At 40.9% G+C, this 16762-nt stretch overlaps 1 protein-coding gene across 1 annotated transcript in view; it reads left to right on the top strand.

Annotated features, from left to right (window-relative positions):
- dok7b (docking protein 7b) overlaps positions 1-16762 on the top strand; it is a gene marked incomplete at its 3' end in the record, with an annotated part of 64576 nt that overhangs the window by 22065 nt on the left and 25749 nt on the right. Inside the window, exons 6-7 of the mRNA XM_079552939.1 lie at positions 7343-7462; positions 15601-15705. Of these exons, the coding sequence (XP_079409065.1) occupies positions 7343-7462; positions 15601-15705 (225 nt within the window). The remainder of the gene's footprint in view (positions 1-7342; positions 7463-15600; positions 15706-16762) is intronic.

Below are 16762 nucleotides of genomic sequence, written 5' to 3'. Positions count from 1 at the left end.
GTGCTGGTTCATTCCTACCTCATGGTCGAGGTCCTGAGTCCTGTGTCGTCGTCCGGGGTGAGTTGGAAATCTGTGAAACATTACTACACTATATACTTTCTGCTTGTTATCACAGCCCGGCACGATGGACGTAAAAGGCATTGTTCACAAGTTATCCACGTTTCTTCAACTGTTCTCTGCTGCTCTCTACAAGTCACGCAGCTTCTACTGACGGAAGTGAGCGGGGGAAGTCTTTAGGAGTTACTGCGTGGACGCTGTGCTCCTCGTATCATTACGCCTCACAATATAGTGCCCCTTTTTATCTGCTTATAAAATCGACTTGCTACATTTCTGTGTAAATATACTTGGTAGCTTCTATCGTGAGCTTTTTTGGAGCTATGTGACATGTGGGAGAGGCTGCGTATGTGCTCCGTTTGCGTGACAGAGCGCACGGACAAAGACCAGACGGGGATATATTAACTCGTCTAAGGTTAGGTAAGAACATATCTCAGTATGTAAAAACGGTGGCCTATTCCTTTAAAACTGTTTAAACTAAGTATGTTCCTCCAACTACATGTTCAAGCCATGTCCTAGTGTGTAGATTGAGCCCAGACCTGTTCACCACAACTGCCTCTAAAATCCTGCACTGTCACTCAAAACGTTGTTCATTCGGGTCTGAAGTGCCGTCATGCACAAGCTTAATATAGAGGCTGCAGCTACGCGTAAGACCTGAGGTGGCAGTAGTGAGTATAAAAATGCATCTAGTCTCTTTAATTTCAATTTAGTGTTGGTTTTGCACTGGAGAACCCGACATTTATCGGTGCTTGGGAGTGTTGATAGTTCCCGTTTCATTTCTTTCACTGAGAACAACTGGCTGATACAAAAATGCCAAAGCTTCAAACATTGACCTTATGAACCCATTATACTGCCATCAATGAAGTCAACACAGACACAAGCTCATTAACGCCTAACCCTAGCTGATCTAAAACACTTCATCTCTGTAAATAATGTGTGTAGTATTGTCTCAAACAGAACTGCACTGTGAAGGTAACTGTGTCACATTGCTTGATCTCAGAAATGGGGTCACATTCTGCTGGGGGCTGTGGCAGTGGGGCAGATATGTGGAGGATTATCGTGCCCCTCACACTGTGGTGTCCAGGGACGGCACGTGCAGGCGCTGCAATAAATGATCTGCTGTCGACTCCTGTGATCGCAGGAAAAGCAATTTTGTAGCTGTCAGCGATCTTTCCACGTCCTGCTGAAGGAAACACTCGCTTGATCTTTTTGTAGAGTAAGACGTCTTTAATATCAGCTGTTGTGACTTAGATCTGACAAGAGTAACTTTAAAGTGACATCTGAATCCACAAAGCGTCTTGGAGGAGGCTCCGAGACAGCAGCCAGCAGCTTTAGGGTGATTAGATATTACTAAAATTAGTTGTAGTAAAAGTGTAATGAGGTCAGGGCTTGTCATCCAAACCCAATATGAACCTATATATCTGTATTCATAGGTTTATCTCCAGTTGTCTGTGTAAGCTCTCAGTCATACAGGAGTTGTCCATCTTCAATGAAGGTTTTCGAGTCGTCTTCTGTACTTGGAGTCTCGAACGTTTCGCCTCTCATCCAAACGGCACGACATCGTAACGCAGAAATGCACAAAGTCATTGACTTTTCTTCCACATGTTGTAACTGTAACAAATAGGGATGCACCGATACCGATACCTAGGGCTGCAACTAACGATTATTTTGGTAATCGATTAATCAACCGATTATTTTTACGATTAATCGATTAATCGCTTGGCTGTGAAAGGTCCATGGAAATTGTATTTTTTTCAAAAATTTTTATCACATAGAGCTAAAGTGGCGCCGCTTGAGGACACATGGATGGAGTAAACTTAAAGTAAACGTTTCTAGGAGGCTCTTTGTGCTAATTCTGCTTTCTGATTGGACGAGACAAAGACGGATATTTATGAAATTTACGATGTACAAAACACCGCAGACCCTCACTTTAAAAACAAAGTAGGTTTTCATCCAAAATACATAATTGTCATGTCTTTTTTGCTCAATTTTAGTCTGTGTTTACTAGAAAACGATTAATCGATTACTAAAATAGTTGACAACTATTTTAGTAATCGATTAGTTGTCGATTAATCGATTAGTTGTTTCAGCCCTACCGATACCACATACTTGTACTCATACTCGTACTCATTCATGAGGTCCCGATACCAGAAAACGATACCATTTGACGTGCGGCCAGCGCAGCTACGAGGCGCAGCTCTCAGCTGAGGAGAGAAGAAGCAACAAACTGGAGAATTCTTTAGTGTAAATACAATAATCCACATAGAGCTGACTTTATTACAGACTGCACTCTCTAAACCAGAGTCTGTGCTGGATTTAACCAGAGCTAAATGTTGTTTGTGCTGCAGCGTCTGCAGTGTTTACAACATACAGGCTAACGTTGCTAACTCGCGGCTAGTGCAGTTTTGGCCATTCTGACGCCGTTTTATACCCAGGGGTTTATTCATCTGAAAAACTAACCCAGCGACTAATAAATCCAAATTAAAGAGATACAGCATGTTTATATAGAACCAAAATGAGCTGCAGCAGAACAATGAAGACGCTGTAGCTTCTCGCTAAGTTGCTACAAAACACACGAGAAAATCTACAGGAGCTGAAGTATAGACGAAAAGAGACCATTTAAGTAACATCTCAATACAAGTGTTAAATAAAAATACATACATGAATAAAGCACAGGCATTGAGGAGCTTTAGGACATGGACTTTTCTGTCTATGATGGACAGTGCAATAAAAATAAAAAATTATATTGAATGAAAATTAAATAAATAAATAAATGGCATCAGCACAATTCTAATATAACTTCTCTTAAATGTGTCGCCTACTTTACTTAAGGAATTGTACATGAGTAAATTAACTAATTACAAACCAATCTGCTGTGAAAAAAGGAAGAACTTTACAGAAAATGCTTTGTACTCGTATCGGTATTCGGTATCGGCGAGTACTTAAATCCAAGTACTCGTACTCGTGTCGGTTTTAGAAAAAGTGGTATCGGTGCATCCCTAGAAACAAATGTTTCAACAAATTTGTGTTGCACAAAACAGACTCTCAGATCCTCCAGAGGCTCCTGGTTAAAGTTTATGAACTTTGTGCAGCCTCGAGTGCGTTCTCTGCACAGTCCAGTCAGGACCGAGCTGCAGGCACTGAGCGCACAGGCCAGGGGCGGATCAGAGAAGTAAAACCATTCAATCTAACACAATTAATGAACAAAAAAGAAAGGAAAAGGCCAGGCATAAAGTTATAGTTTATTGTGATTAAATATAACGGTCACATTCTATTTAATCACAATAAACTACCGCCCCTGGATCTCGCTCATGGTTGGTGCCTTTGTGGCTCTTCACAGGATCAAGGTTGAACATTTCGGCTCTTGGTCTCTGACTAGGCGCACCCTTCGAGATCGGGTGAGGAGCTCAGTTACCCGGGAGGAGCTCGGAGTAGAGTCGCTGTTCCTTCACGTCGGAAGGAGCAGCTGAGGTGGCTCGGGCATCTGTTCCGGATGCCTCCTGGTCGCCTCCCGCGGGAGGTGTTCCAGGCATGTCCTAGTGGGACAAGGCCTCGTGGAAGACCCAGGACACGCTGGTGGGACTATGTCTCCGAGCTGGCCTGGTGTTGCCTCGGGGTCCCCCCAGAACAGCTGGAGGAGGTGTGTGTGGATCGGGAAGTCTGGGCATCTCTGCTGAGACTGCTGCCCCCGCGACCCGACCCCGGATAAAGCGGAAGAAAATGGATGGATGGATGGATGGATGGGTCTCTGACTAGTTGGCCACCCCTGAGTTCGGATATCCACAGCCTGAGAGCTCTCTGGACGCGTTGCTCCTCTTTGGTCTCGCCCTCTGCACTGGTGGGCGCCTTAGCCCTATGTCTGAGCGTCCTCATGAGTTTGTGCTGGAGTGGATGGTTTGAGTCAAACATCAAATACTGGTCAGTGTGAGTTGCCTTCCTGTAAACCTCTGTCTGTTTTGATGATAACTCAGTGTTGGTGTGGTCCTGATCCGGCTTATAGAGATGGTGTTATTGAGAGAAAACTGTATCTTTCTCCGTGTGATGTGCAGAGGTGACACACGGCGATGCTTTTTCCCGCCTGCCTCTGTCACATCTGCGTGGGCCTGAGAGCGTAGTACAAACTGAAATGATACAACCTTTTAAAAGAAGCGTTAACGGCTCACTCAAAGAGCAGCCTCGTATTCACAGCCTTGAGCTTTGTGCTTCATTTGGAAAAATAATCATGCCTCTCTTCTGCTTTAACTAAAACCTGGTGCTCTGATCGGCCATTTATTAATCCACACAGAGCCGCGTAAGGTAACATTTTGTACCATCTTTTATCTATGTTTAATATGAATTTTCTAAATAGTGAGGAATTAAAAGCTGAGTAACCCATTTCCCTTGAAGCGTTTGAAAATCACCTCTTTTCATATTAAACCGGGCGTTTATGATGTATTTTTTATAATTATGTTAATGAAAAATAATGAAAAGGAAAACAAAAATGCTCTTTTATAGAAACAGATAGGTCTGGGCCTCACTCAGGAAAAAGAAATGTGTCAATCTTTGCCTGATGAAGATGATTTTGTGCTGTTTACTGGGTTCTTGTGACATTGCTTTAGCTAATAATGGGATAACGTCAGATATTATTTTATTATTTTTTGCGGCTGTAGTTTATTCTGTCATTTCATTTCTTTAAACATTACACATTTACGTCATTTCAGGTACGGCTGAAGTTAATACTTATTATGGCAAACACTGTTTACAAACTTCCACGAGACGAAACCTCAATACTATAACAATCGCTAAAAGAAATGTAATCGCAATTAATGTCATGAATTGTCATAGTAAACTCACGATTAATCGCAAATTAATCGCACATTTTGATCTATTCTAAATGTTCCATGAATTATCATTTAGATCAGGGGTCTCCAACAGGCGGCCCCCTGACCTAAAGAGCACAGATTAAAGGGATATTTCAGGATTTTTGACACCGGGCCTCATTTCCTAGTTATCCAGAGTGTTGCTGATTTCTGGAGAATTTTTTTTTTGTAATTCAAGCAGTTCTTATAATTGAAAATTTAAGTGGTGCTAGGCTAGTGCAAGGCTAGCGCATATAAATGGTATCAGCTAGCCTGCATTAAAAACAGTCTGACTCACTCCACAGAGCACCTGAGGCAAATCACTTATAACACCAGACTAACCATATAAATGTTTGTGTCGATAGAATAATTTTTGGAATATAACTGATCTTGCATCACATGAATGATCGCATTTTGAGGGGCTATTTTCTAGCAGCTCACTCCGCCGCTGCGTAGCTTATACAACCACGAGGCTGATGCTGCTCAAATATAAGTTATTTTAAATGCAAAATGGTTAAAATTATTCTATCGACACAAACATTTATATGGTAAGTCTGGCGTTATAAGTGATTTGCCTCAGGTGCTCTGTGGAGCGGGTCAGACTGTTTTTAATGCAGGCTAGCTGATACCGTAGAAATGCGCTAGCCTTGCACTAGCCTAGCACCACGAAACTCTTCAAACATAAGAACTGCATGAATTATAAAAAACAAAATCTCCAGGTATCGGCAACACTCTGGATAACTAGGAAATGAGGCCCTATGTCAAAAATCCTGAAATATCCCTTTCATGAGTATGTTAAAAAAAAAGGCAGTCTCTAGCCCATTCCTGTGCGGAGTTATGCATTTTTAAAGAAATAACCAGAATGTTCACTCCAGCCACTAGGGGGCAGCTTAAAGAAAGAAAGTAAAGAATTCCACACGTGTCCAGCAGAGGGCACTGATTAACAATCAGGATATAAACAACACACTATAGCCATATGGTAAATGGGCAGTCTGCCCCAGGGCAGCTGTGGCCACAAGTTACCACCACCAAGTGTGAAGTGATAAATAATGACTAGCAGAAACTTGTGACACAGGCTTGTTAAGTGCAAGTGCTATAGGAGCATTATTCATTTATTGAAGAAAGTTTCTTCAAAAGAATATTCACAATCAACACATATTTTACTGGAGCTTTAGTTTATGGACCCTGGCAATAAACTCCGGATATATTTTGGCCCCCAGGGAAATTTACTTGGAGACCCCCGATTTAGATACTCTATTACTCTTATCGGCACACTTATATTGTTGTCTTACAACATAAAGTTCATTCTTATCCATGAATGCTGCTCAAAGTAGGCTTTGTTATATTGAATGTCCAGTTTTATGGGATAAGATAAGATGAAATAGCCTTTATTGATCTTGACCTGTCACATACAGCTCTTAGAAACACTCAGGGTGAGCAAATAGGCAGAAAATGTGAGAAAATAAACAAAACACGATTAAATAGTTAAATAGTGGTATCTTATGTACAATGACTATCAAGGACTTTGTGGGGACAAAAGTACAAACAGTAAATAATTAACTAAACAGACAATAAACAAGAATGTTATAGCAGTACAGGTTCACATCGTAAATGTATCATTAGCATGTTTTTTTACATGTAGCTTAGAGCTCTTCTGCTCCAAACGTGGCACAACAACAGCAGAGCTCAAGCAAATGTGCGACGGCTCATGTGATGAAAATACATAATAAATAATAAAGCAGAAGCAAAGCTCAGCTACAATAACAAGGCGACGGCTTCTGACTGACCTGAGGGGAGCAGCCTCGCAGCATCAGGTCCAGGCTGCGCCGCTTCAGTTCGAAACTTCGTTTTGTTCATGACCTGGTGAAAGTAAAGCCTCAGGGAAAGTTTCTGCTCCTCGTTTCCTGGTAATTCCATAAGCGATTCCAAAGGTGCTCAGCGGTGCAGAAGGAAAACAAACCAACAAGTGCTATTTCTCCTGTGAGCTCACGGCCATGTTTGAGCGACAGCAGCGAAACTACAAGACACTGTTACAAAGCAAATTTATACATCTTTTTGGAAGCTTTGACTGTTTTAATTGATCTTTCAGGTCGTTGCAAAGACTAACGCCTCCTACAGAAATGCTTTTTAATTTACTCTAGCTTTTACTTATTGAAAATGCTGGTTCCTCAGAGGTTTTACTGACTTTTCCTATGTTTAAAGAACTCCTGAATGTGAGGAGGGAGAAGATTATTATGAGCCTTTTACACCATTAATAACGCATTAAGGTCAACGAGATCAAGTATGTTCTGCTTTAGTGATCATTATTATTCCTTTTTTTGGAGTAGTATTGGATTTGTAATTATTCCCAAGCCATAATCTCGGTAAGGAAGAATGAGGGCGTTATATAGCAAGAGAAGAGAGTTTTCATCGAGTATTTAACGTGAATAACCTGTTTGTTTCTCCCCCAGGGGCCGGTGTGTTCTACTTGTCCTGCTCAGACGGGGAGCAGATCAGTTTCCTGGTCGACTGTATCGTGAGAGGCATCGCCCCCAATCGGACCCCGCAAGGTTTACGTCCTGCCCTTTCAGGTACAATCACATACACCGGATTAACTCCGACATGCCCCGCGCCCCTCTCCTGCGTGACTCTGTGTCTTAAAGGCCAAAAGCTGCTTGTAAATTTAGGGCGCCGTGTTTGTGTTGGGCCCGTGTCACGGAAACGGCTCGGGCACTTCGTCCCGGGGGGTCAGCGCTGGACTGTGGGGTCGTGGCTTCCGTGTGTGACTCCTGTTCGTTGTAACATAAAACTAAATGTACAGGAATCTGAGGCGCACGGACGTGTAGACAGAAGAACTAGTGACAGGTGAAGACGGCGTGTGGATCCGGGGAAGGAAAGGACCACTTCCTAGAATCAGTCGTTTTGTACAGGACGGTCCCGGAGTCAGCGTTTGTTCGTGGGGTCACTTCTGCACATAGCCTTGTATTAAACTGAGTCTAAATAATGTGAATATGAGGCAGATATTCCTAAAACAGCAGAGTTTTGCAGCTTGTGATTCAGAGAATGCATTTAAGTAGCTGAACAGAGTGTGAGAGCTACACTTTTATTGAGATAATCCTTTATAATCCTTTTTTTAGAGAAGATTAAAACTAAGCATGTTTTTCTGACAGCTCCATAAAACCTCTTTGCTTTTCGTAGATTTGTATCACGCTGCTGATAAAGCTGAACTGTAATAACCAAGAACCAAGATGTTTAGGAAGTATAAATGCAGATCGAGGTTCAATTGCATGAAATATATAATATAGGCTGTGCATTAAATATCCATCCATCCATTTTCTTCCACTTGCCACATTGCACCAGCCCCTTATGGCTCCTCCTGGAGGTGGTGGGTCTACAGAAGGACGGCCTCACGATTGTAATAAGTCTCTCATAAGGGGCTTCTGAACGACTCTTAGTCTGATCCGTCACCTATGACCTTTTTGGCCATGGGAGACCCTACCAGAAACACGAAGCCCCCGACAACAGTGCCCCCAGGATCATTCAGACGCTCAAACCCCTCCACCACGTTAAGGTGGCGGTTCCAGGAGGGGCGCATAGACTATTAAAGCAGTACTAAGTAACTCTTTCCCCTAGAGGCCATAAGCGCAACTGCAGGTGTCGTAGCGTGTTACAATTTTCTAACTTATTAATTGTCTTGGAGAATAAATATTACGCTGACAGGAAAGGCAAGGGACAGAGGGATATTGTACATCCAATTATAAAAATGGAAATTATTTTTTTCACTCAAACTTGGCTGTAAATACTATTTAAAGTGACACTAGCCCGCAGCTTTGCCCGTTAGCCTGTTAGCTTCTTCTTCGTGATTCTATTAGTGTGTATTGGTGACTCCGGGTTGGTGGCAGCCAAGTTGCAAACATGGTTGTCTGGCCAGAGACACCAGGGGGAGATGAAAGACCCTCCAATCATCCCATAAACACTTGTATTACCCCCACAGGGACTACGGAAAAGGATTTATTCAGGTAAACAAGTTACTTAGTACTGCTTTAATATTGCAAATCGAAATGCAATATCTGTCAGAAAAATTGCAAATTAGGTTTTTTGTCAACATTTTTCAGCCCTGCTATCGTATTTTCCGGACTATAAGTCGCTCCGGAGATTAAGACGAACCAGCCAAAACATGCTTAATGAAGAAAAAAACAACAGGCCAAATAGGCGCATACGGTTTGCTAACGTAACACATTGATGGTTAGCTACATGAAGCATAAACAACGGACTAAATAGGACAAACTCTCGATCTCACCCCAAATCACTAAATTTCTTTAAAATCGTCATCCTCGGTAAGATAATCTGCCAATGGAACAAGTATTTTTGCACAGAAAACAAGAAAAAATATCTTATTGCGCTTATTTCACTGGAAAAATAGTTTTATAGGGATATTTCAGGATTTTTGACATAGGGCCTAATTACCTAGTCATCCAGAGTGTTGTTGATTTCTGAAGATACATATTTAAATTTTTTTAATCCATGCAGTCCTTATATTTAAAGAGTTTCGTGGTGCTAAGCTAGTTCTAGGCTAGTGCTAAGCTAGTGCATGTCTATGGTAGCTAGTAGCCTGCATTAAAAACAGTCAAGAACCTGAGGCAAATCACTTATAACACCAGACTTCCCATATAAATGTCTGTGTTGACTGAATATTTTTTGAAATATAACCATTTTGCATTTATATTTGAGCCGCATCAGCTTCCTGATTGTTAGCTACGCAGCGGCGGAGTGATCTGCTAGCTTACCGGATCTACAATAGTTTGTTTTACATGCGGCCGGCATTACTACACATGGCAACGATTGGAGGACGACCCCATGATTTTGAAGAGGGTTTTAATGCAGGCTACTAGTTACCATAGACATGCACTAGCCTAGCACTAGCCTAGCACCGCTAAACTCTTCAAATATAAGGACTGCATGAATAAAAAATACAAAAAAAATCTCCGGAAATCAACAACACTCTGGACAACTAGGAAATGAGGCCCCCAGATCGATGTTCAGACCCATGTAAACACGCTTGTGCCTGAGCCTGAGGTTGGGGCCCTGTGTCACCCCTCGACATACAATGCTGCCGTGAAGTGACTTCTATACTATAATTAGCGCCAAGTAGCCACGTTAGCTGACACTTCACATAGCGTAGTGAAGAAAGTTGGCACCACGTGTTAGCATTAGCCGGTGCCCACATTCTGGCTCAGGTTGTTGACACCTACTGCCCTCCCTCACACTCCATCTGCTCAGAGTAAAAATAGTTTGCTCTAAATGTGAAACTTTGAGCTGTTTTTCATTTGAATTCAGGGGCTGAAGCGAACGGACTTCTTACCGAGTCGGTTCATGGATGTTTGACGGGTGAATAATGAGGACACATTTTGCGTCACTGCATCAAACAAGCCCTTATGATGAGCAGCAAATCCGATGGGAATAAGAAATACTGTATGTTCGATGCCCCTTCTGATGCTGTCCTTTTAGTTTATCCAGTCCTGAGCGAGAGAATAACATGTGACTCCTTATACAGAGCACACGTGAGTAACATGAATGAGAAGGAGAGCATAGGAGAACATACCAAAAATGTAAAATAAAAGCATCAATGGGCCCAAAGATGTAGTCACAGGTGCTCTTCACAGATCAGGCATCATCAGTCGTCATGGAGAAGAGAAGAAAAGAGGATCCGAGGCACTTTATTTTAACCTTGGGACATGCAACCAGAAAAGTTACTTTAAAATTGTAATATATTCTTCTATATTAGTACAGCAAGGCATCTCAATGTGTCTTACAAAAGAAGATACGCGAAGTTACAATCAGGTTAAGTTAAAGGGGCTAGATGCAAGTCATTTTATACTCACTACTGCCACCTCAGGTCTTATGTATAACTGCAGGTTCTATATTAAGCACTTTGGACCCGAATTAACACTTTTCTGAGTGACAGTGCAGGGTTTTAGAGGCAGTTGTGGTGAACAGGTCTGGGCTCATTCTACACATTAGGACACGGCTGGAACATGTAGGGGGAGGAAAATACATAATTTTAACATTTTTAAACCCCGTATAGCAGAGGTGGGAGTAAGTCCCTAAATATAAGTCTCGAGTCAAGTCCAAGTCGTGAAGGTCCAAGTCCCAAGCATGTCCAAGTCAATCGGTCAAGTCAAGTCTTTCTTTAGCCGGCAAGTCACCTCAAGTCGCAAACGTCAAATTTCAAAATGTGTTTAATCTACTTGAAAATATAGAGTGCTTTCTCAAGATTTTGCGATTTTGAACATTTAGGCTAAAATCAAACGTTTTAAAATCTCATGGATTTGGATTTAAAGTCTTATTAATATTTAATCGCCACAAAATTCAAAATACACATATCTTAAATGGTCCAGTCTATGTAAAAAATTCCTGGGAAAGCATTTTAAAGAGGGGGTATTATGCTTTTTTCAATCACACAGCACCAGTCTATATCACACTACAATGATGACCAAACCTTCTGTTGGTCTGTAAATGCAGTAAATTAGAATAACTGCCTTGTATAAAATGTCTCTCTCAAATTGGCTGTAGCGAATGTCTTGAAATAGGCCTCTGTCTCTTTAAGAACCTCTTACTCTTTCCGACACGCCCCCTCCACACGCTGTCTGTGGCATCAGTGGGGTGGGGGTTCTGCTGAGGAGCAGTGGTTGGTTACTCGGCTGGTGACGAAAGCTCGGAGGCGTCTCCAGGAGGTGGGGGCGTTCCTAGGAGGACTCAGGCAAACCTATCCCTAAAATGGCCGCCATCAGAGTTTTTACAGATTACTCAAAAACACGTGAATGTGCCAAGGCAACACTTCAGGCGTGTTTTTAATGAGGGAATGACATAATAACATGATGTAAAACTTGAAAATGTCAATTTTTCATAATACCCCCTCTTTAAGAAAGGGGGCCCGGGGGGCCCGGCTTAAAAAAAATGAAACAGAACCTTTTAAACATGAGCTGCTTTTACCAGTTTTTCTGTCGGTGGTTCCCCTGTAATGCCCCAGCCCCTGTATACTCGGATTCGCCCCCTCAAGTCCAAGTTAAGTCTCGAGTCACAGTCAAGTCTTTTTGGAGCTTTGGTCAAGTAAGTCTCAAGTCCCGAAAATTGTGACTCGAGTCTGACTCGAGTCAATTTGAGTCAGTTTTTTTTTCTTGGTTTATTTGGAAGGGAACAGTGTAGGTTAATGAACACACATTGTAGCCACTCAAACACACTCTCATTAATGCACCTTTAAATTGTATTGACTCATATATTACTGTATTTTGGGTAAGTAATATGTTATATTCCTTAGTTACTGCAAAAAGTCCTACTCATCACTTTTGTAATGCGTTACCCCCAACACTGCATGCAACATACTGTAGAAAGTAAAAAAAACCGCCTCCTTTATTTTATATCCAAATATTACTCATCCACGTGTTACACTCACTCCTCTCACTCGTGCCCACATTCCGACTCATTTCAAGGTCCTATACCTGCTCTTTTGCTCATTTTGTTTGCATTTATAGTCTGTACTTCACGAGCATGAGTTTCGAAGCATATTTCACAACTTCATGGTCACGGTCACAATAATGCAACGTGTCTGAAAAGAAGCTTTATAATAAGATGCACAATGTTTACAATTCACTGAAGGAGGATCATTCCACTTTCCAGAAACAATATATATATATATATATATATATATATATATATATATATATATGCGCTACAGGGCCTTTGAGTATCTGTTCATTCGTCAAGCTAAACGCCTCATGGTTACAAGTTTGCCGACCGAGAAGCCTTTGTTATAGCTGTCTCTTAAAAGATACTTAGACGGCGTTTTCTCTAACTGTCATTGGCAGAGCGGTCAACTACAACAGCCCTTAATAAAAGTACATTCTTCTGAAAGAAGAATGAACTTTTACTTCTGAAACTTTAAACTTCTGAAACTTTGATACAAAGAAAAACCTTGATACCACATTAATAATAACTTAGTTCATCATCTAAAGCAGCGTTTCTCACACTTTTTTCACACAGTTTTTTTTTCCACTGAAATCAAAGGTCCAAAAAAAGTGTCCATTGCAGTAAAACTGTTGACATGCCAACAATACAGACTATATTTCATGATATTTGTAGCACCACAGCATAGTCTATGTTATAGCTATATATGGCTCATTTGAAAGCTGAGACTCTAAGCTCTCCGTAGGTGAAAACAGTTTAATTCTATGTGCCTCTGTCCTGATCAAAATCACAGATTTTTTTTCTAGAAACTGAGATATTGCGTGTTTTATGAAATATTCTCCTTTCTTTTTCACTCCTCTCTCCAACTCTCTTCTCCTCTCTTCTCTCTGGACGGACACTAACATTATGGGAAGAGGCAAATGCCTAAATATCTCTGTTTCAAGTAAATTTTCAACAACATTGTTGACACATTTTGAAACACTGCGTGTTGCCGCAGATTTACTTTTTATTGCGTGTGCATTTAAACAGCCTGGTTCTTGGATTGAAGTTTTATCAGGATGTTCCTCTGTCGTCCTTGGACCGATTGTAAAACATTTAAAAAATGTTAAAATCTCAACTGTTTGGATCCGTCCATGAGAAGCTGCTCTGCTTTGTCCAACACGAGAGAGAAGTGGAGAACGATCAACATGGGGAAAATAATCATGATTTTTTTTTTTCCAAAATCGCCCTAATGCAACGTTTCGAACCCACAGGGTCTTTGTCAGGAAAATAATTTGCTGATGTCGGGAATTCCTTTATGTAACTTTGCTTTAAGCCTTCTTCCTATGCAACCATCGTAAATGTGCAAAGTCTTCAAACCCTTTTTTCTACAAACTTTAAAAGTTAACATTTTTTCCACAAACAAAATCTCTTGCTGAGCCTTTTTTCAGTAAAGTTCATCACTGTTCAAAAAAAAAAAAGCAATTCATTTTGCAATAAGAGGAGCTTCATGTCTTCAACAACAGGAACACATTTATATTAATAGTTGCAGCTCAATGATTGGTTTGGCTGTTGAAGGATATTATCCTCATTCAATCATTTTGATGCAAGCCAATAATCTTTCAGCAGGACCTTATTGTTAGCACCACAGTCAAGGCTATGACAGAGATAGTTCCACTGTACAGCTCGACCCAGTATGATAAAAAAGCGATTTAATGTTATCCTCTAACACAGTGGTTCTCAAACTTTTGGAGCCGCGACCCCCATTATAACAGTTAAAGGGGTTCGGGACCCCCTGCCCGGGTCACATTGTGATAAATCGGAACATTAGCCAACATAATTCTTTAAAAAACAAAGAAAAAAACAAATGACTAAAATAAAATTCATCAAATTACGAACATATAATGGCCCTCTGGTTAAATCGCACACACTTGCGACAATAAAATATTATAATATACGCTAATAAAAATATGTATATGTTATCTACATGATCTGGCGACCCCCTAAATTTGTCTCCCGACCCCCAGGTTGAGAACCACTGCTCTGACAGTTAGCATCTGTTAAAGGGTAGTGCTCAGGGCTGGACTGGCAGAAAAAATCGGCCCGGGACTTTTGGGTCAAGACTGGCCCTCTAAAAAACAAAACAGTAATATTCAATGCAATAGTCGAGGTGATGAGCAAAACAATGAGCCCTTGGCCTGAACTAAAACAGTATAAGCTACGAATCGAGGACAATAGTTGCATTTTCTGTCTGCCGAATTCAAGCTAACACCTCATAGACTCAACACTTTAATCTTGTCATTTATAACTTGAAGCAATTTTTGTAAAATTACTTAACAATCTTAAAATGTGCGTTCCGTTAATGAAGTTCCACTCGCGACTGCAACACAAATAAACTTCTCAAAACCAACCAAATGATCCCACTGTAGATGAAGATGAAACGGTAAAACTCACCACAGAGTTCAGGAGGTGTGGAGTGAAAATAGAAGTCCCAAAAAGGCCAAACATTGTAAATCCTTTCAATGGAAACTAGAAGATTTACAAACTGCACTGACGACGAGGGGCAAGACAGAGTCACCTGACAACTCCCAGCATTCACCTCTTTGCAAACATTTGTCTAAAATGTACAAAAAATAGAGGTCTAAGGTTCTGTGGGTCCTGGAGGGAGTTACAATAAACTATTTCCTCTTATATTCGCAATGTGAGGGGCATGAGTGTTATGTCCCAGAGGCCCATAGCTCATTATACGAGATTATCTGGGAACCATGACTCAAGAAAGCGCCACTAGAGGGATATAAAAGGCGTCACATCCCTCTAGTGGAGGAGTTGTGTAATTGCATAAGTGTAATAATAGAGATTCTGATGGCTTTTCCCGTTAATTGTGGGCCGGTGTCAGGTAAAACGGGCCTTATCTCGGTCTGACCGGCCCAAAAGTACGTCGGCCCATCGGGAAAACTCCCGAATCTCCCGATGGCCAGTCCAGCCCTGGTAGTGCTAGTCCAGCAGACTGTGCACCTCTTTCTGACACTGCCCCTACAGGCCAAAGCTGCAACTGCACTTAAAAGAATGCAAAAACAGACTGTATAATAATTGTATAGATTCATTTATTTACTCAATTTCTGACATACAATCTTTATGACCCTGTTGCCGACCTATTATCTGCCCAAAAAGGGGGTTGAAAGATTGAACTTTTCTTGCACTTTGTAAACAGAAAAGGATCAGCAAATATGAAAAGCATATTGCAGATCGTATTGTCAACTATTTGCTCTTTCTTTGCAAAAAAAAGGAGATGCCAATCCAGTCTCAGCAGAGGAGAGAATCCTTCATGAAACGTCCGAGCTGGAGAAGAGACTGAGCCGATTGTCCAGCTGCAGCCTGGCCAGCAGCACAGGTAAACCCGGCGCCTCACCGTCCCACCGTCCCGATGAAACATGCCAGCCTCGCAGCTCGGGGCACCTCGGGACTTCACTGTTTATTTCTGGGCTTGTTAGCGCGGTCCCACAGCAGCAGCGTAGGTGGCAGAACTTGCTGACATCGCCCCAAACGTATGAATTGTGCCCTTTGCAGGAAAACGTATCCGGGACATGATCCATAACAGACGAGAGCCGTTAATTGAAAACGGTCTTCCTAAAGGTTGCAGGATTTTGCGCCTCAAGCGAATTACGGATTTTATTTGCATATTAGTCCATAAACATTCGTATATACGCAGTGTTTTGTGGCTCCTGTGTGCCCTTGTTGCTACGGTGACAGATCACGGCTATTTAGGGCTGGGTACTGTTGCCTATACTACATTATTTCTCATTTAGAACTAGAAAACAGAACAATAATGTGTGGAAGATCTGCGGATTTGCAACACTGGGTTCATCTCCAATGTCAAGAAATGTGTGAAAGATGGGGAATCATTTTGGGGGGAAAATGGGGAGAAATTGTGTTAAAAATGTTGGGAAATGGGGGTAAAAGGGAAAGATATTAGTAAAAAGAAATGTGCAAAAATGAAGGGGAAATAATGGTAAAACAAGAAAAAATTGGGGCAAAAATAAATAAAAAAATGTTAAAAAATTGTGACAAAAAATGACAAAAATGTGACAAAATGCTACAAAAAAATGACAAAAATTTGATAAAAATTGGACAAAAAAATAACAAAAATTTGACAAAAAATAACAAAAATGTGACAAAAAAACGACAAAAATGTGACAAAATGCTACAAAAAATGACAAAAATGTGACAAAATGCTACAAAAAACAACAAAAATGTGATAAAAAAATTTGACGAAAAAAAGAAAAAATGTGACCAAAAAAATGACAAAATGTGACAAAATGCAAAAAAAAAAGACAAAAATTTGATAAAAAATTGACAAAAAAATAACAAAAATTTGACAAAAAAAATGACAAATATTTGAAAAAAAAATGAGAAAAATGTGACAAAAAAAATTGACAAAAAAATGACAA

Source organism: Gobius niger (genome assembly GCF_951799975.1).
Source record: "Gobius niger genome assembly, chromosome: 3".
In the NCBI taxonomy this organism is placed as follows: domain Eukaryota; kingdom Metazoa; phylum Chordata; class Actinopteri; order Gobiiformes; family Gobiidae; genus Gobius; species Gobius niger.
Note: the sequence above shows the minus strand (reverse complement) of the source record. Positions and strands in the feature narration are given on the sequence as shown.